The sequence below is a fragment of the Zingiber officinale genome, chromosome 10A (genome assembly GCF_018446385.1).
Source record: "Zingiber officinale cultivar Zhangliang chromosome 10A, Zo_v1.1, whole genome shotgun sequence".
NCBI classification, from domain to species: Eukaryota; Viridiplantae; Streptophyta; class Magnoliopsida; order Zingiberales; family Zingiberaceae; genus Zingiber; species Zingiber officinale.
Genome location: NC_056004.1, coordinates 30,225,636 through 30,242,281, shown reverse-complemented (window position 1 = coordinate 30,242,281; position 16,646 = coordinate 30,225,636). Strand labels below are relative to the sequence as shown.

General features: G+C 35.3%; 1 protein-coding gene across 6 annotated transcripts; it reads right to left on the bottom strand.

Moving 5' to 3' along the window:
- Positions 1-5,171: 5,171 nt before the first annotated feature.
- LOC122028149 (programmed cell death protein 2-like) lies at positions 5,172-13,234 on the bottom strand. Of its 6 annotated transcripts, none has more exons than XM_042587167.1 (13): positions 13,071-13,234; positions 11,932-12,019; positions 11,692-11,863; positions 10,936-11,134; positions 10,781-10,864; positions 10,567-10,700; positions 10,361-10,458; positions 6,782-6,870; positions 6,609-6,711; positions 6,386-6,540; positions 6,237-6,307; positions 5,855-5,969; positions 5,172-5,509 (listed from the first exon to the last, which is right to left on the bottom strand). In XM_042587167.1, exons 4-13 carry the CDS (start codon positions 11,119-11,121, stop codon positions 5,345-5,347), a joined length of 1,200 nt encoding a protein of 399 aa, XP_042443101.1. In that variant the 5' UTR covers positions 11,122-11,134; positions 11,692-11,863; positions 11,932-12,019; positions 13,071-13,234; the 3' UTR covers positions 5,172-5,344. The 6 variants fall into 6 exon arrangements, with proteins under 6 accessions (XP_042443101.1, XP_042443105.1, XP_042443106.1 ...); XM_042587171.1 differs by having other exon boundaries at positions 11,692-11,748; XM_042587172.1 differs by having other exon boundaries at positions 11,932-12,013.
- Positions 13,235-16,646: the final 3,412 nt, after the last annotated feature.

The window sequence follows — 16,646 nt, the reverse complement described above, 5'->3', positions numbered from 1 at the left end:
TCCATCTCTAAGTTCTTATCACCTTTGAATCTCGGCAATGTGTCAGTATTACAAAGACTAGTAGATTTACTTTTTCCGTGTTGGTCTTGGGTTCGATTGGCGGAAGCGCTAGAGGTAAGTGCAGTATCTTTTACCAACTCTTATCAATTTCGATAGTTCTCTCAGGACGATCTAGTGGTTAGTGCATGCAGTGTTGCCGACTTGAGGTCTAGGGTTCAAATTTCGGCGAAACCGAGATAAATACCTCTCTCATACGTTAGTTACTATTCCAAGGACTAGTAGTCATCCGTGATTTACCTCCTCCGTATTATCTCTGGGACGAATTAGCAAGGGCACTGGAGGAGCGCATTCATCTTTTACCGACTTATCAACTTTAGTAAATCTTCATAACCACAATCTACTTCTATAAATTTACTTATCTATACCTAGCTGGATGGAGACACCCGTGGACTAGGCTGAGCTCCAGCCTCACCTACAAATGGCCTATTTTTTCTCGGTTCAGATCCGTTGATCCCTTATCTTTAGTCCCCTCTGGTCCCCTAATTTTTTCGGATGTCTTTAATCTAGTAAATTCATTTGAAAAAAATTACCTCAATTAAGTGCAGAAATTATAAATTTTTTTATATTTTTTTTACCTAATAAATGTATTTGATTAGATTTTTTCCAACTATGATTCCTAAAAAAAACCAATTTAATAGATTGATAATGTTAGTTAGTTATATATATATATATAAAATTTATACACGGAATTGAGATAATTTTTATGGTAATTTTTTCGAATGAATTCATTAGATTAAAAATATCCAAAAAAAATTTAGGGGACCAAGGATAAGGACCTTATTCATTCAAATTCAAATTATTTTAATTTAACATAACTAAATTAAAATTAAACCAAATTTAATGAGTTACATTGATTACAATGATTTAGATTATTTATTTTTAAAAAATTCTCTTATCCTCTCCTTCCTTCCTTTTTTTTCTCTGCCACGCGTGCAAATCCCACCACCTATGATGTCGTCAACCAAAAATAGAACAACAACACCCCTAAATGCTCTCTCCTTCTTACTCTCCAATAGCAGCAGTTGTTGCTCTCTCCCACTGAGCAACACCTTGATATCTCTTTCAACCACAACAACAATCAGTTTTTAGCCGATCAACAATAGCTTCTTCCAAGATTTTAATTATCCTATAGTGAAAATAAAAAATTTGATAATAATATAATAATTAATGAGTTTTATTAAGGAGAATTCAAGATAACTTTAATAATATTTTTTGCTCTGTGCATGTGCATGTATTAGATATTAGATACTTTGCTCTATAGTTTTAGAAAATTAATATTTTATTTTTATTTGTTTATATTTTTAAATTAATTAATTTATTATATTAATTATAGCCGACAGTCGGGCCTAGGTAAATTTGAATCTTGGTTATACTCCTGTTTTGTTGGGGCTGATGATACTGGACTGTTTGAAATGAGTATTATCATCTTTTGTTCTAATTTATTTTGATAAATTTCACCCTCATGAGTTGACACAATTGATATCTAATATTTACGTACTCAAATAAATTTTGAAATCAATTTTTAATGAATGTAAAATATTTTATTGGATGTCTGACCTCATAATCCAAAGAATACTATGCTAAAATAAAATATCTTTGATAATTTATTTATTTATATTTTACCATAGGATGGATGATATTCCTCCGTATGAGATAAACAATATTATTTTTACTCCAATACTTTTGAATAAATCTCACATAACCTGGGCAAAAATCACCGTTCAAGTGGTCCATCTTGCATCTCACACACTTGAAGTGGCTCGGCATCATCTAAGTGGTTAGGCTTCCATGCACACGTGGTCATTGTCGCTGCATCCTCACGTATGGGGTTAATTCGAATGAGTTCGGATCTCATTGAAAAAAAAAAAAAAAATCTCAACTCGAATCTAAATCAGATTCGAATTCGAAACTCTTAAATCTGAATATGATCAATTTGTCCAATCCAAATAACTTAATTAAAAATAAATTTTTAATTATTTTTATATAATTTTTTATTTTTATCACAATACTCAATTATTATCATGCTAATATTAATATTGATATATATTAAAATATCTTAATTTTTAAAATTAAATTTAATTTAATCTCAAAAACTCCACTAAACCCTAAATTCAGATCAACCTAAGTCAATCCGATTTAAAAAGCTTCAATATAAAATATCTCCAACCCAAATTCAAATCTAAAAACTCCCAATCTAAAGTCGATATTTTTCGAATAGACTCGAATAGGATTGGCAAGTCCAGTTTATCTTTAACACCGTTATCTTTAAAACATCTAAGAGTCTCTCTGTTGTTTTGCTTTCTCCAAAAATCTAGCTTTTCATTAACAAACCAAATATACAATTTTACAAGAGGGTGGATGACTCACCACTAACTGAATCCAAATTATCTATGCAACAATTTGGACATAAAAAGGAAAAAGGGACATTGCTCGGAAGAATTGTGGAAGGAAAGGAATTCAAAAATTCTTAGGGAAAAGTAGGAGATTTTTTTTTTTTTTTTGTTTGAGAAAACAAAAAGAAAAGAAAACGAAAAGAAAGAGAAATATGAAAAAAAAAAAATGGGAAAGAAAGGAAAGAAATGAAATACAACCGTGATCGTGCAGCTGTACGAGACGACCTCACCAGAGGCAGAGCTAGGATATTAATTTAGTGTAGGCGTGGTCACTCATGCTATTTGACAAGGCAACAATGTGATAGTCTCATGAGCGACTGTTGTCCCACCCAGCAACGATGCAAGAGTGTATCTAACCGTTGTACGACCAATATCACAAGCTTAACTCATGGTGTTTGAGTAAGCGCCGAGCTTGAGGCTATCTATGAGAGTTTCTAACTTGTCTTCCAATTTTTAAAACTTTTTTGCTTCATTTATAATGTGAGCTATGGATCTATAGTTTTAGTTTTTTTTCAAATCTTTTTTTGCTTTCCCCTCACAACGTGTAATGTTGTAATTTGTTGCTCAGTGTAGATAATTTGTAATGGGAGCTTAGCTTTCCCTTCACAACGTATAATGTTGTGTTATGTGGTCCAGTGTGGGCAACTACCCACACTGAGCCTACGTTGGCTCCTCCCCTGGACCTCACATAGAGTCACCGCCTGTGGCTATGCAAGGTTGCACGGGGCCGCCGCCCACGATCATGCAAGGTCACAATGGGATATCGCCCACGACTACGCGAGGTCATGCGGGGTGGCCAACTGCGTCCACTTGATGCGGGGAGGCCATCCACAGCTATGCGAGGCAACCTCATGCGGAACCGCCGACAGCAGCCACACTAGTCAAGCTCATGGTCACGAGCTCTCTCTCTCGCAACCATGAGCTTCCTCTCTCAACCATGAGATTAATTTAAGTGCCTCTCATTACCTCTATATATATATATATATATATATAAACCACGTAATTGGAATATTTAAATCATGTATTCAAATTTTAAATTATCAAATTATATACTCAAATTCATTTTTACAATTGAATTAGTTACTATATTGAGTATAACAATGGATTAAAAAAATCTAATTCGTATTAAAAAAATTGATGCTCTCAATATCACATATGAAAATGATATTTGTAGGTATAAATATAATCAAGAGAACTAGATGAATATATATAATTTATTTTCATATCATTCTGAACTCTTTTAGTTTATCAGCCAATTTTAATTAAAATCAACTGATAGACTTAAAGAGCTCGAAATGATATGGAACTAAGTCAAGTGTGTTCGTCTAGTTCTCCTGATTATATTCATGTACTTAAACATTATTAAGGTACATCATATTGAGAGTAGCAATTTTTAAAATACGAATAGGGTAATTCATATTAAAAAATCACTATTTTTAATATATTATGTCAAATTTATATTAAGAGTATGAATTTAATTAAAAAAATTAGACGAACACATAAAGCATAGTTCTATATCATTCCAGGCTCTCTGGATCTATCAGTCAATTTTAACTAAAATCGTGTTAAAACTCATCAACGAACCTAGAAAACTTGGAATGACAAGGAATTAGATCCTATATGTTCGTCTAGTTTTCTTGATTTATGCATGCCTTCAAACATCAATTCGACATATTATATTGAGAACAATAATTTTTTCAACTCATTTCAGATCGAGTTAAATTTGATGAAATATTACATGATCATGGAATCATTCCCAATCGATTGGCAAATTTCTCAATTGATTGCTACTAAATCGGCTAATCGATCGGAACACTAAGAGAGGTAAAATGGATATTGAATATGTGATTTAATAATTTTAAAACTTAAATACCTGATTTAGTTGTTCCAAAACTTCAACTAGTTTAATCTGTCGATTTTTTCTTTCCTCCCCCATAAACAAGGGTACAACACTAAACTAATATTATCCTAGTAATATTTTGCAATGTGAGTGTTGAATATGTGCTCTCTCCATCTTGTGTTAAAGAACTTATTGAGCACGTCACATGCTCTCGGTCAATAAAATCTTCAAGTTGCAGCTTCCCATTAATGAATATGGCCATCTAATATCGACCCGTGAAGATGGTGAAAAGGGTAAGTGCGCGACAAGGGATCTCACACATCAGTCAGCATATGAATGAACAAGAAACATCTGTAGCAGAAAAAAAGCTACCTTTCACTTTAATGTGCTAATGATGAAATTCCATTGACCAGCCACAAATTCTGTGACCAAGATTTGAAGGATTCTGCAATTACCAAACATTCATTATCTATGTGACAAGGATTGATGCCATTTTGACCTAGAAGATATATAAAAGAGAATCTAAGTAGTATCGTTGATGTAGTTTCACTATCAGACAAAACAATCAAACAGGATTAAAATAATCCACAAGTAATCATTCCCTCAAGTTCACTCGTAGTGAGGAGACGTTGAACAATCTTACTCAACTGAAGGATGATAAAACAGAATTATGCCCATTCATAATCAGCAAACCAGAAGGCAGTGAAGAAGACATGAAGAGATTGTCACCAAAATGATATTCAGATGGTTCGGCATCAAATACAAGCTGGGATGGCATAAGAAGTTTTAGAGGCATAAAGGATTCTCCTATTTGGTGTCTAGAGAAGGGGGTATTATTAGTACAAATAAAATAGAAATAAAATGTTATTTCCAACTCCTAAGAAAATCAAATTTCAGCTCTATAGCACGTTCATTCTATTGAATCAGTTTTAGTTTACATCATGTCCATTGTAGCTCAACTATATTACCATCCTCTATTATCTTATAGTACAAAATATATCTCAAGTGTAATAATCTACCAGGATATAAGTAACAACCATTGCATACATCTTCAAGTCACTGGTGCTGTAGGATATAGCTGAACCCAGGTAAATTCCTCTTTGTATCTTACATTTGATTCACAGGAAGCTAGACATGTATATATGACAATGACCCCCCAATCAAGCGAATCGGAATCATTTTTCACACCAAGGTAGTAAAGCAGCTGAGGCATGATCTGAAAAAAGAAGACAGAAATTATATAAGAAGAACCATTATAAATAGGAGTTACGTGATAAAACTACTAGCATTCTCTAATTTTTGTTATAATAAATAAAAGGTAAACAAGCTGATCTGAGTTGAGCTGAGCTGAGATGAGCTGATGAGGATCATACTATTTATTTCAATCCTCTTTATTACTACCCCAATGGTGATTTCTCTGTCAGAACAGGCTAATTCTACATAACAATTACTTCCATTTTGCTTTCTGTTCCTACTTCCATAGCAATCAAGTACTTAACGTTTGGACAGTATCTGAAATAATTGATAAGTTGTGATAAGAAAATTTATTTTTGCACCAAACCTGGAATTCGTAGCATAGGGAGCCATTGCAGTACTTGCACTTGGGTATATTCACCAATGAAGGGCGCCCAATTGATAAAGGCCATAGTGGATTTACCATCAAATCTCGAGAATATCTATTGAAAATTACATCGGTCCAAAATCAACATGAGCCCTTTACTAACAAAACTGAACAATTGATACAAAATTACATCGGAAGTATGTTATCATGATGTGATTATTCATAGTAGTGAAATGAGAAAATCTAAACTCCATCCTCAGACTTAAGCATCAGTCAACTCTTACCTGATTGACAATTAAGATACGACTAGTATGACATAGGCATGCTTATCAGCTGAAAAAAAAGGATCTGGAAATTATTGAAGAACAAATTTAACCCTCACCTCAAAACTTGGCTAGGACATTTGGAAATTCTTTCTTGAAATGAGGCCCAACTCTTTTTGTTATCATCAGCCTTGATAAAATATTACATGAAAGTTAAACAAATTATTCAAATAGAGAAGGCAATATTGAAATGGAAGTTAGGGCATACCTCAAATTTGTCCAACAAAAACTGATATGTGTCATCTGTTACGTGTTTAGGCACCAATGATGATGTTTCACAACTAATATCTTCAGAACCTTCCAAATCAAAAGCGCATTCATCCTCTATGACCATTTCATATTCAGGCCATAATCTACATGCAACTAAATTACCAAATATGTCAGTTAAAATTCGTGCCCTATATTGTATGTCGGTAAAATATGTGTCCTACCTTTATCAGGAGGTTTTTCTCTAAGGACACTGGAACTATTAGTTTCCAAGTTACCTATAATCTGATGGCACTGGATTTTATGACCTGATTTCCAATGCCTAGCCTGGTAGTCAAGAAGAAAACAATTTATAGTTGAGAAAAGTCACTTAATCAGCACATCTTTGTGAAGGTACCTGATGTTTCTTGGAGCAGTAAGGTGCCCGCTTACAACTACTACAAACTTTCTCCCCTTTCCATGTGCCACACCAAGAGCAAAGTGCAGCTAAAAAACCAACATAAAAGACAAATTGGAGAACTTCTCAACATAGACCCGTGGTGAATGTTTAATTTCAAATGATTAAACATTTTCTAAAAGCAATACAAACTAGTTGAAACCACATAAAGCAGAAAACAAAAATTAATAAAGGCATCATCATGATGTTCTAGGCTCGTATACCTTATTTTTAACTTTAACCCATTGTATCAAGCAATCAACAAAACAATTCAATCAAGTAAAAAAATATCTAAATTGATCTAACAGCCGAGATAAACTAAAAATAAGGGAAGCAATGCCAGTTAGTTTAGAGTAAGATGGTTAGGTTCTAGAATGTGAAGTGGATTGGCCAGAATAAGTTGGGATGAGATATACTATGATTTAATAATTGCAGATTACTTATAGATCTGCATACCCTGTTCAACATGTTTTAATCATTACTGTTCATTAATTGGCAGTGTGCTTGCACCATGATGCAAGCATAATTAGTGTGCTTGCACCACGACACATGTCTCAGATGAAATCTTAGAAAGTGGTTACACTTCAAGTCCGGTCGATGATTGATATGAGTTTTACTTCTGATAGTTATTGGTTTAGCACTTCTAAGAGATGGCAATTTCCACCCACCTTGCACTGAACGAAAAGTCAAGCTTCAAATAGAATTAGTGCATAACAGGGCATCCTGTCTTTAGGACCATATTGATATTACTCCGATTTTTTTTTTTTTAAATAATCTCACATATTACTCTCAGCATTCTCATCTCTGTTAAATTTATTTTTATACATGTTTCCTATTTGCCAACATTATGGCCCATGTAGCAAAAACGAAACATAACTTAAAAAAAAAAATCTATTTCAATTGCTCACTCTCCATCTCCATGAGTATCTCCTTATTGAATAACATATCCAACCTGTATAAAAAATTCTTGCTTAAAGTGAATTTTATATCCATCCATCTTATTTATTTTATCAATTATTTTAACTAAAAATTCAAGTTTCAATATTAATCTTCTTAACTTTCATTGCTCAACATAATATCATCTAAAATAACATACACCGAGGAGGTTGATGACTTCATCTAGTAATAAGTAAAAAAAAAGATAGTAATTAAAGAAAATGTTAATCCAGGGTCAACCTAGAGGTGAACAACCCCCCGCTCGCAAGGACGACCACTAGGTAAAAAAAAAAAAAGAACAAAAAAAAAAGGATAGTAATTAAAGCTGACTATTGATGTGGATATTGTATGTCACCTTAATTATCTAACATCGTCAAGTTCTATTTGTCCCAACTTAATTATTATCCATTTTATTGAAAAAAGTTTCCTATATCTCTCAAGCATCTTCTTAGTTATCAAAATTTTGTTTTGCAAATTAACCAAATTATATCATGCTCTCGTACTTCAAACTTCAAAAGAAATATCATAAAGATAGACACTATTTTCTACTTCAATTTCTTTGAAGCCTGTTTAACCTCATTTGATCATATATAAATCTATGATTCTTGAACTTATAATATCTTTTAGTCTCTAAACTAGATTGTTCCTGCCTTCCTCGTGCTGATTATGTAATTTAACATTTCTAGAATACTTATTATGTAATTAGTAAAAATAAGGTCAGTTTAATAGGACACATAGATATAAGAGAAGGGACTCGGGAAGATAGGAAGGTTAGTGTAAGTATCTCAAGTTGGTTTTGATGGTGATCAACTAGGTTAAGTTAGGCTTTGCGTATTTGATGCCTTATGTCTAAGTGTGAAGGGATTTATGATACAGGAAGCCGAGCGGAAGACGCAACGGACGAGAAAGATGGCACGGGAAATGAGTCAACGTGCTCGGTGCATTCAAGGGACGATAAGTTGCAGAAGAGTATACCGACAGACGAGAAGGATGTGTGTGGTACTTCCGAGGGACGAGAAGCCGGAGAGAAAGACTGCTCGAGGAGAAGACCCGAGTTAGGTTTGGGTGAGCTCAACTCTGGATGACCGGAGAATCACCCAAGCGACTGGAGCAGCAGCCCGATAAGTCAACACAAAGTTGACTTGTCCGGGCACCTGGACTTGCATGGACCAAGTCCAAGCGCCTGGATTACAAGCGCCCGGACCGGCCGCCCGAACCAGCTTGGGCCAGCACAGGTGCCCTTTCAGAGACGTTGCAGGGATAGAATTTGGGTCCACGTCAGCAACACTCCAGATGCTAGGGTCAATCCAGGCGCATGGCGAGGATAAAACTTTATCTTAAAGGCGTTGAAGAGCCGTTGCGAAGAAGATAAGGTGCACTGGGGCACCCAGACATGCTCCAAGCGCCCGAAGCTACCACGTCAGCCAACGAACGAATTCGACCAGTAGGCTATAAGTAGAGCCCTGTCCTAAAAGTTTAGCACAACACTCTATATTTCAATTATAAACTTCTTTAGTTTTTGTGCTTTCAACACTGGTAAGAGGTTACTCCGCCTTCATCAAAAAGGAGATCTCTGAGTGGAGCTTTCATTGCCTTGGACTAGCAACCTTTCTGGTTGCAAACCAAGTAAACCTTGAGTCTCTTACTTTCTTTTATGTTATTATTTTTGACTAACTAACGTGTGTTGTCTTTGCTAAAGAAGAAAGCAAAAGCTTGGTTTTAATTCTAACTTGCAGGCTATTCACCTTGCCTCTAGCCGGTCTCATCGGAACCTCTAGTTAGTGCCCCTTGTTACTTGAAAAGAAAGACAGAAAATAACAAGAATTTTTCCTTCACAAATTTTCCACCAAAACTTAGGCAAAATAGGAGAAAGGTTTCTTAATGTCAGTCAATATATAGTGGCCAGTCATATATCAAACTGTGATAAATTTTTGTTTTCCCCCTTCTTTGTTTACTTCCTTCCTAGTAATGAAATAAGGAAATTTCTTTATCTCTCATTCCCCTCAATTTTCAGACGTCTCCCACTCCACTACCCCCTTCGTGGTGGACATAGAATCAAACTACTCCCTAAAAGGAATAGGGATCCTGTTGGCATTATAAGATTCAAAGAGGCCCGTTAAGTACTGTATTTAGGTTCTATTAAAGGCTAAAGCACAGTGAAGACCACTCTAAAATTGCTTTCTTAATATATGCTGAGTAACCTTGAAGGTAGTGACATTATAACTCATTGCGAGAGATTATGTTTGAACTCCAAAACTATTTCCTAAAATTAAAGATCATATTAGGTTCCCCTCAGGAAATCTGCTAAAAGTAAATTGGTCGGCAATTTAGTATGGAAAGCTATAGCTTGTTACCCATACAATAATCCTAATCACTTTTTCCCATCTCCACTAAGGTTTTGTTATATTTTTAAATTTTTGTAGGATCACAATACTCATTGGACCAAATTATCTACCTACTCTGAAAGGCACGGTCACAAACAAATGAACCAGAATTTAACATGTGTGATGCAAGACTCATCTTAGCTAAAAAGAAATAAAGAGTACCAATGACAAAACAAGATCATCAATTTTTTTGACAATTTTATCATACAAAGTTAATTACCTCCAACAATCAATGGCTTGTCATTCCCATCCCTCCTGGGTGGCTCACTTGAGTAGAAAGCATTGAATCGTGGTAATTGGCACCGGAAAACTTTCACACTGAAGATTAAAAAAAAATGTGGCATGAATGACAGAAGCAAGACAAAAAAAAAAAGCAGTTGAAAGAATAGTAATATGTAAGTTTTTTTCCAAAGAACACCGTCACACCTTCGTCTAGGATCTTCTTCTCTGTGTTTCCATTGCTCATACTGGTTTTGAAGAAGACATATCATGGATGGGCACAAAAACACATATAACATTCGATGGAAAGTAGACTCTTTATCAGAAATTGGAGCATAAATCTGCAAAAATTGAGACCTTGATAGTATAGTGTCACCATGACTAAGTAGGATATATGCTAACAGCACAAAAGTATATTTGCCTGAAGAAGAAACTGAAGAGGCTCTTCGCAAAAATCACAAATAGAAGACTTCCCTGTAGGCAAGTCCAATGGATCCAACCATGCCTATAATGATGCAACTAGATGAGTACTCGAAATTATTTACAGAAGGTCATTTGTCAAAGAAAAACACATACAGGAGCACCTCCAGTTTTGCTTGGGAATCGATGGCGAAGAAGGAACTTGGGGTGCTTGGGCTTCTCAAGAAAACCAACTGTTACATATTCCTCTAATTCATCTTCTTCCTCTAACTCCTCCAACTCATTTTCTTTATCAAGAGACAATTCTTGAAATGATATGATGTCATTCGTGTCAGGATCCATCAATTTCAACAATCTAATGAAGCCAACAAATCAAAAAAAAATATTGAATTAATTTTACTTAGGATATTCGAAGGTACACATGCTATGAAGTATCATACATAACCCTTTTATTTATTTCTGCACATTAAATAATCTCTAGGTGATTGATTCTGGAATTATAGTGTATACGTGAAAAATAACTGTAGTCACCATGTAAGTAAGTAGCATCACTGCACTAGTGAACTTCTGGACATAACAGAACTCCAAATTTTTATCAGCTTATTTTGTTAACCCAATGTATTTATGCCTAAACAGGGTATCCCTCATCACCAAAACACTATCATTATCTCCTTATTGTCATCCTTTTTCTGATTTCCCCATCTCATTTAAACAAACACTACTAGTATGCACAACCTCCATCCTCTCTCAACCATCACAACCGTAATTCATTTTATTTATACTCCATACATCACACTTTTTCCATCCTTCATGATAGACCATGAAAAATAAAAGCAACATAAGTTTTCCGTAAAAAGTATACACAGCAAGGACAAAATTGAATAGAGCTGCGTCAACACAAAGTATGCACACCTTTGCACTTATGCATCCACAGGAGCAGTGCATGAGCTCTTACTGATCATCAGAGCTCTGAGTGAGAATGATAATCATGGTGAAATTGTGTCCGTGAAAAAGTTAATGAACTCTCAAAGTCTCAATGACAATTGGTGGCAGGAGAGAACAGTGACAGAACCAAGATTTTCTCCTAAGGTGCCAATAAATATAATGAAAATAATTTCAAAAAGATAACTATATATGTAAAAAAAAATTTACCTTTTTTTTGAAGAAGTAATCAGTGTATAGTTGTTTTTTTTTCAATTTGGAGTGTCGTTCAAAAGCCGCATCTAACATGAATCTTTACCTAGTTACCAAAGACATCATGATAAACAAGAAATTTGACAATTCGGACATATCTCAGTACCATGATATTTAACAAGGATGAAACAGGAGATATGCAATTTGACTTTAGAAGTAGGTTCTCTAAACAGACAATATATAGGGCAAATATAGCATAAAGTTTCTTTGTTAAAAAAAATGTGGAACTGCCACATCAACGGCCCCCCTAGAGTCGGTCCCACGGATATAGAGGGAGGTAAATACAGGTACACAGTCGAAAGCGCATGGCAGAGACGTTAACCCCAGGCTATGACACCCCGAGGATCGAATCTTGGACCTCTCGGCCATAAGATCATGCACCCTCAACTGTGCTACACCCTGGGGACTAGTTTCTTCATTAAAGCTATGATTTTTTATAATGTTTCAAATCTCCAACATGCTAATCTAACTAAATTGGATATATGAAGTCCATCAACATCAACTTCCAATTCTCCTAGAGCAGCGCAATCCTTGGTCCCTTCATGGTTCCTTCCGCAATATGCACATCGGATCGCAATTGGAATCCGACCAACATTGGTTGCAATCTTCCTGGGTTCACCTTCTCACCTAGGTTATAGTTTGGATCGAACCAGGCAGCCAGAGTCCGTCGGTGGTTGAGCGAACTGTATGAGGCCGACAAATGGGTGGCCCACCCACCGCAATCCAACTATAACCTAAGTGAGAAGGTGAACCCAGGAGAGATCGCACCCATTTTGGCCAAATTATGGCCGCGATCCAACATGTAAATGGGGGAGAGGACTAGGGATTACGGCCCAGAGGATCTGTTCTTGTCTAACATCTCAAATTAACTAAACTTTTCTTATTTCCATATTCCACACATATACATTATTTTAGAAGTCAAAGGAAAGTTGTAGCAATATGCTGTGGAATAAACCGTTGATCCCAAAATATAGATTATTAATTTTTAGTGATGGAGCTCATTGGTTTGAAAAGGACTCTGATTGAGAAAAGAGAAAAATAAACAATGAAGAACCAAATATAACAAATAGGAACAAGATATTCGAGACGGTACATACAGACTGGAAGGAAGTCACAGCTGGAGTTGAAGAAGACTGTGTGATGTGACTGCTGCTGCGTTTGCGGCTGCCGACTGGAAAAAGATAGGGACGAGGGAGAGGACGAGCCGCGCGACGCGAAGCGAAGCGAAAACACCCTTAAAACTTTACCTACGTATTAGGGGAACTGCGAAAGGATTGTTTTCATATTAGCTCCTATTTGTTTGTTGTTATTAATTTCGAGATAGCAACACAGTACTTTACATAAAACTCACTATATTTATCTATATTGCCGATTTGGTATCTGTTTGATGAAAAGAAATTTTAAAAATTCAACAGTCGAAAGAAAAGAGATAAATAAATAAAAACATAAATTCTAATAATAAAAAATAATAATAATTCTAGGGTGATTGACTTTGTACTACGGAAATTTTACATTAGTCGTCAAGTTAGATCAGTAAGCGCACGCGATAATCAATTTAGAAAATTAACATATTTTGCAGGGATCGATTCTCAGGAACTGACGATCTGAATTTTATCCCGCCATACGCTATTGGCCTGTGTACCTGCATGAACCTCCCTCTATATCTGTGGGGCCAACACTAGGGGGACCGCTAAGGTAACGAATTTACCTTTTAGAAAATTAGCATATTTTAATTGCATCTTTATTTAAAAGAAAAATTCTTATAAATACGTCATAAATATAGATGAAACCCTAACCCTAAGTATATAGGTGACAACTTAAATATATTATCATGACATCATAACTCCGAGACAACATAAATTCAAATAATGTATCTATTATACATGTTTAATTTTTATTATTAAATGTTATTAATGGCAGTTTTTATATTAAAAGTTGTAACTCCCTCCTAACACTTAGGATGAGTTTGATATGTAATAATTTACTTATAAATGTGCCCCACGGATTCAATTAAGAAGCGAAATATATGTGTTTCTATTGAGAAAGTGCGGCTGTGGCATTACACATTCATTCTTCATTCCTCCTCTATTTTTATAGCTTTACATAGGATGAGTATTTAGTAAAAATTGAATCCAATCAAACCGAGCTAAGGCTGAACTAAATCGATTTTTTTTAACTAATTAACTCAGCCAATTTTTAATAAAATTTAAATAAATCAAACTAATAAAATATTCATTCATTAGCCGAAAATTAATTTAACCGGATTAACTAAAAATTTTTAATTATGGTCTAAAACTTTGATTCGACTTAATAAAAATTAAGTTCTGATAAGATTCAAAAATTTAATTCAACTAAAAATTTAGTTTAGTCCGTCTATTCAATTTAACAGAATATAAAATTTTAAAATTGAATTCGAACTTAATCAATCGAATAAATAGATTTTTAAAAAATAAAATAAATTTACAAAGACAAACAGAAACAAAATTTTAAATTCTAACTGTTTACTCAATTTAACCGAATTTTTCTCACAGTTACCCTTATCTCTACCTCTACCCCTACCCCTCTTGGATAAAGTATTGAGAGGGAGAGTGCCACTGGGGGTGAAAATAAAATGAATTGGGTTGAATATGTAGAAAAATTAAAAGTTGAAATTCAATTCGAAATAGATATATTCAAGTTCGAGCTCGATTTGAATTTTAAAATTTTTAAAAATTTTATTCGAGTTCAGTTTCAGGACTTAAGTTCGAATTCAACTCAAAAGATTCGAACATATTCATGAACTATTCAAATTATTACTTAAAAATATATTCAAAATGTTCAAAAATTATTTATTTAATATATATTTAATTTATATTAATAAAATATTAAGACTCATAAATGGTTCATGAATTATCGAATAATATAATTTTAGCTTAAATTCGGTTTAAAAAAATTCGAATATTTTTTAGTTCGACTTGAATTCGATAAATTTAAATATGAATATAAAATATTTTTCAAATAGATTCGATTAGATTATACACCTATCTCTGGGTGCCACCCTCCTAGATCCGTCTGAGTTGGTAAATATATATTATATTTTATCAAAATAAAACGTTGGTGATTTAAATAACTCATCTAATATTCATAAATATCAAATTATGTTTTCATTAGATATTATTAACAGTGGTTTATGAGATAACTTTTAAGAAAGTTCTAAGGAGTTGTTAATTATTTTAAAGAATTCATAAATTTTATGTAATTATACGTGGATAGTAAATAAAAAGATATGTTCTATTATTATAAGTTGTGCACGGTATAAGTTATGACATCAAATTCATTTGTTTCACATGGTATGAATACTATTGACGTAAGTATAAACCATAGACTTTAAAAAATAATTATTTAAAATAATTTTGTAATTACAAAAAATTAAAAAAAAATAGAATAGAGTGTTGGTACAGGAAGCATCTGACGATCGACCCCGAGTTTTGATAATGACAAAAGGTTCAAAGTTAAGATTAATTGTTGTCTAACGTACTTGAATAAGTGTTTCAGGAAAGTACTAACTGCGGTTAGGCAGGTGAAAATCCTAAAGGGTGGTAACCTTAGGTCCTAGGGGGCGGTAACCCTAAGTGAAGGAAAACCTTAAGAGGTGGCAACCTTAGTTCATAGGGGGTGGTAACCCTAGATGGAGGAAAATCCTAAGGCTACGTTTGGTTGAGTGTAATGTAATCTTACTTGTAATGTAATGTAATGTAATCTTGATTACATTACTACGTTTGGTAATTTAATGTATGTAATCTTTGATTACAAGGATGATTACATTCTTTTGTTTGGTGTCCATTATTTTTTATAAAGAATGTAATTTGTATTATTATAAAATGACAAAAATATCATGCGATCTCTACCGATGGTCGCTGCACCTCTGCCGGAGCTTGCAGCAACCAACGGTCGTCGCCGTTGGCCTCCTCCGCCGGCAGTCGCCACCGGCGACAACAACAATCGTCGGCGGCGACCGACAGTGGTCGCCGGCGACGATCGCCGGCGGTGGTCGCCGGCGACGGCCAGTGGTCGCCGGCGGCGGGCGATGGTCGCCTGCGACGGGAGGTGGTCGTCGGCGGCAGGCGGTGGTCGCCCGCGGCGGCCGGTGGTCGCCTGCGGCGGCCGGTGGTCGCCCACGGCGGCCGGTGGTCGCCCGCGGCGGCCGGTGGCGACGGCGGCCGGCCGTGGTCGCCGGCGGCCGGCCGTGGTCGCCGGCGGCCGGCCGTGGTCGTCGGCGGCCGTCTGTGGTTGTCGACGACCGGCAACGACCGGTAGGCGGGGTCGACGACGGTGGGCAGCGGCAGCATGGCAGTGGATGGCGCCCACGGTGGACTAGGGGTATATTCGACATTTAAATTTTGGTTAAACGGTAACCTCGTAATGTAATCCGATTACATAGTATTTACTTTGTAATCCAGATTATAAAACTTCACTATGTTTTGTAATCGAGATTACATTACATTACAAGTTTAAAATTAAACCAAACAAAATAATCAACCTTGTAATGTAATCCTGATTACATTACAAGGCAGATTACACCCTACCAAACGTAGCCTAAGGGGCGACAAGCTTAGGTCCTAGGAGGTGGTAGGAAAATCTTAAGGGGATAACTTTAAGTGCTAGGGGGTGGTAACCCTAGATGGAGAAAAATC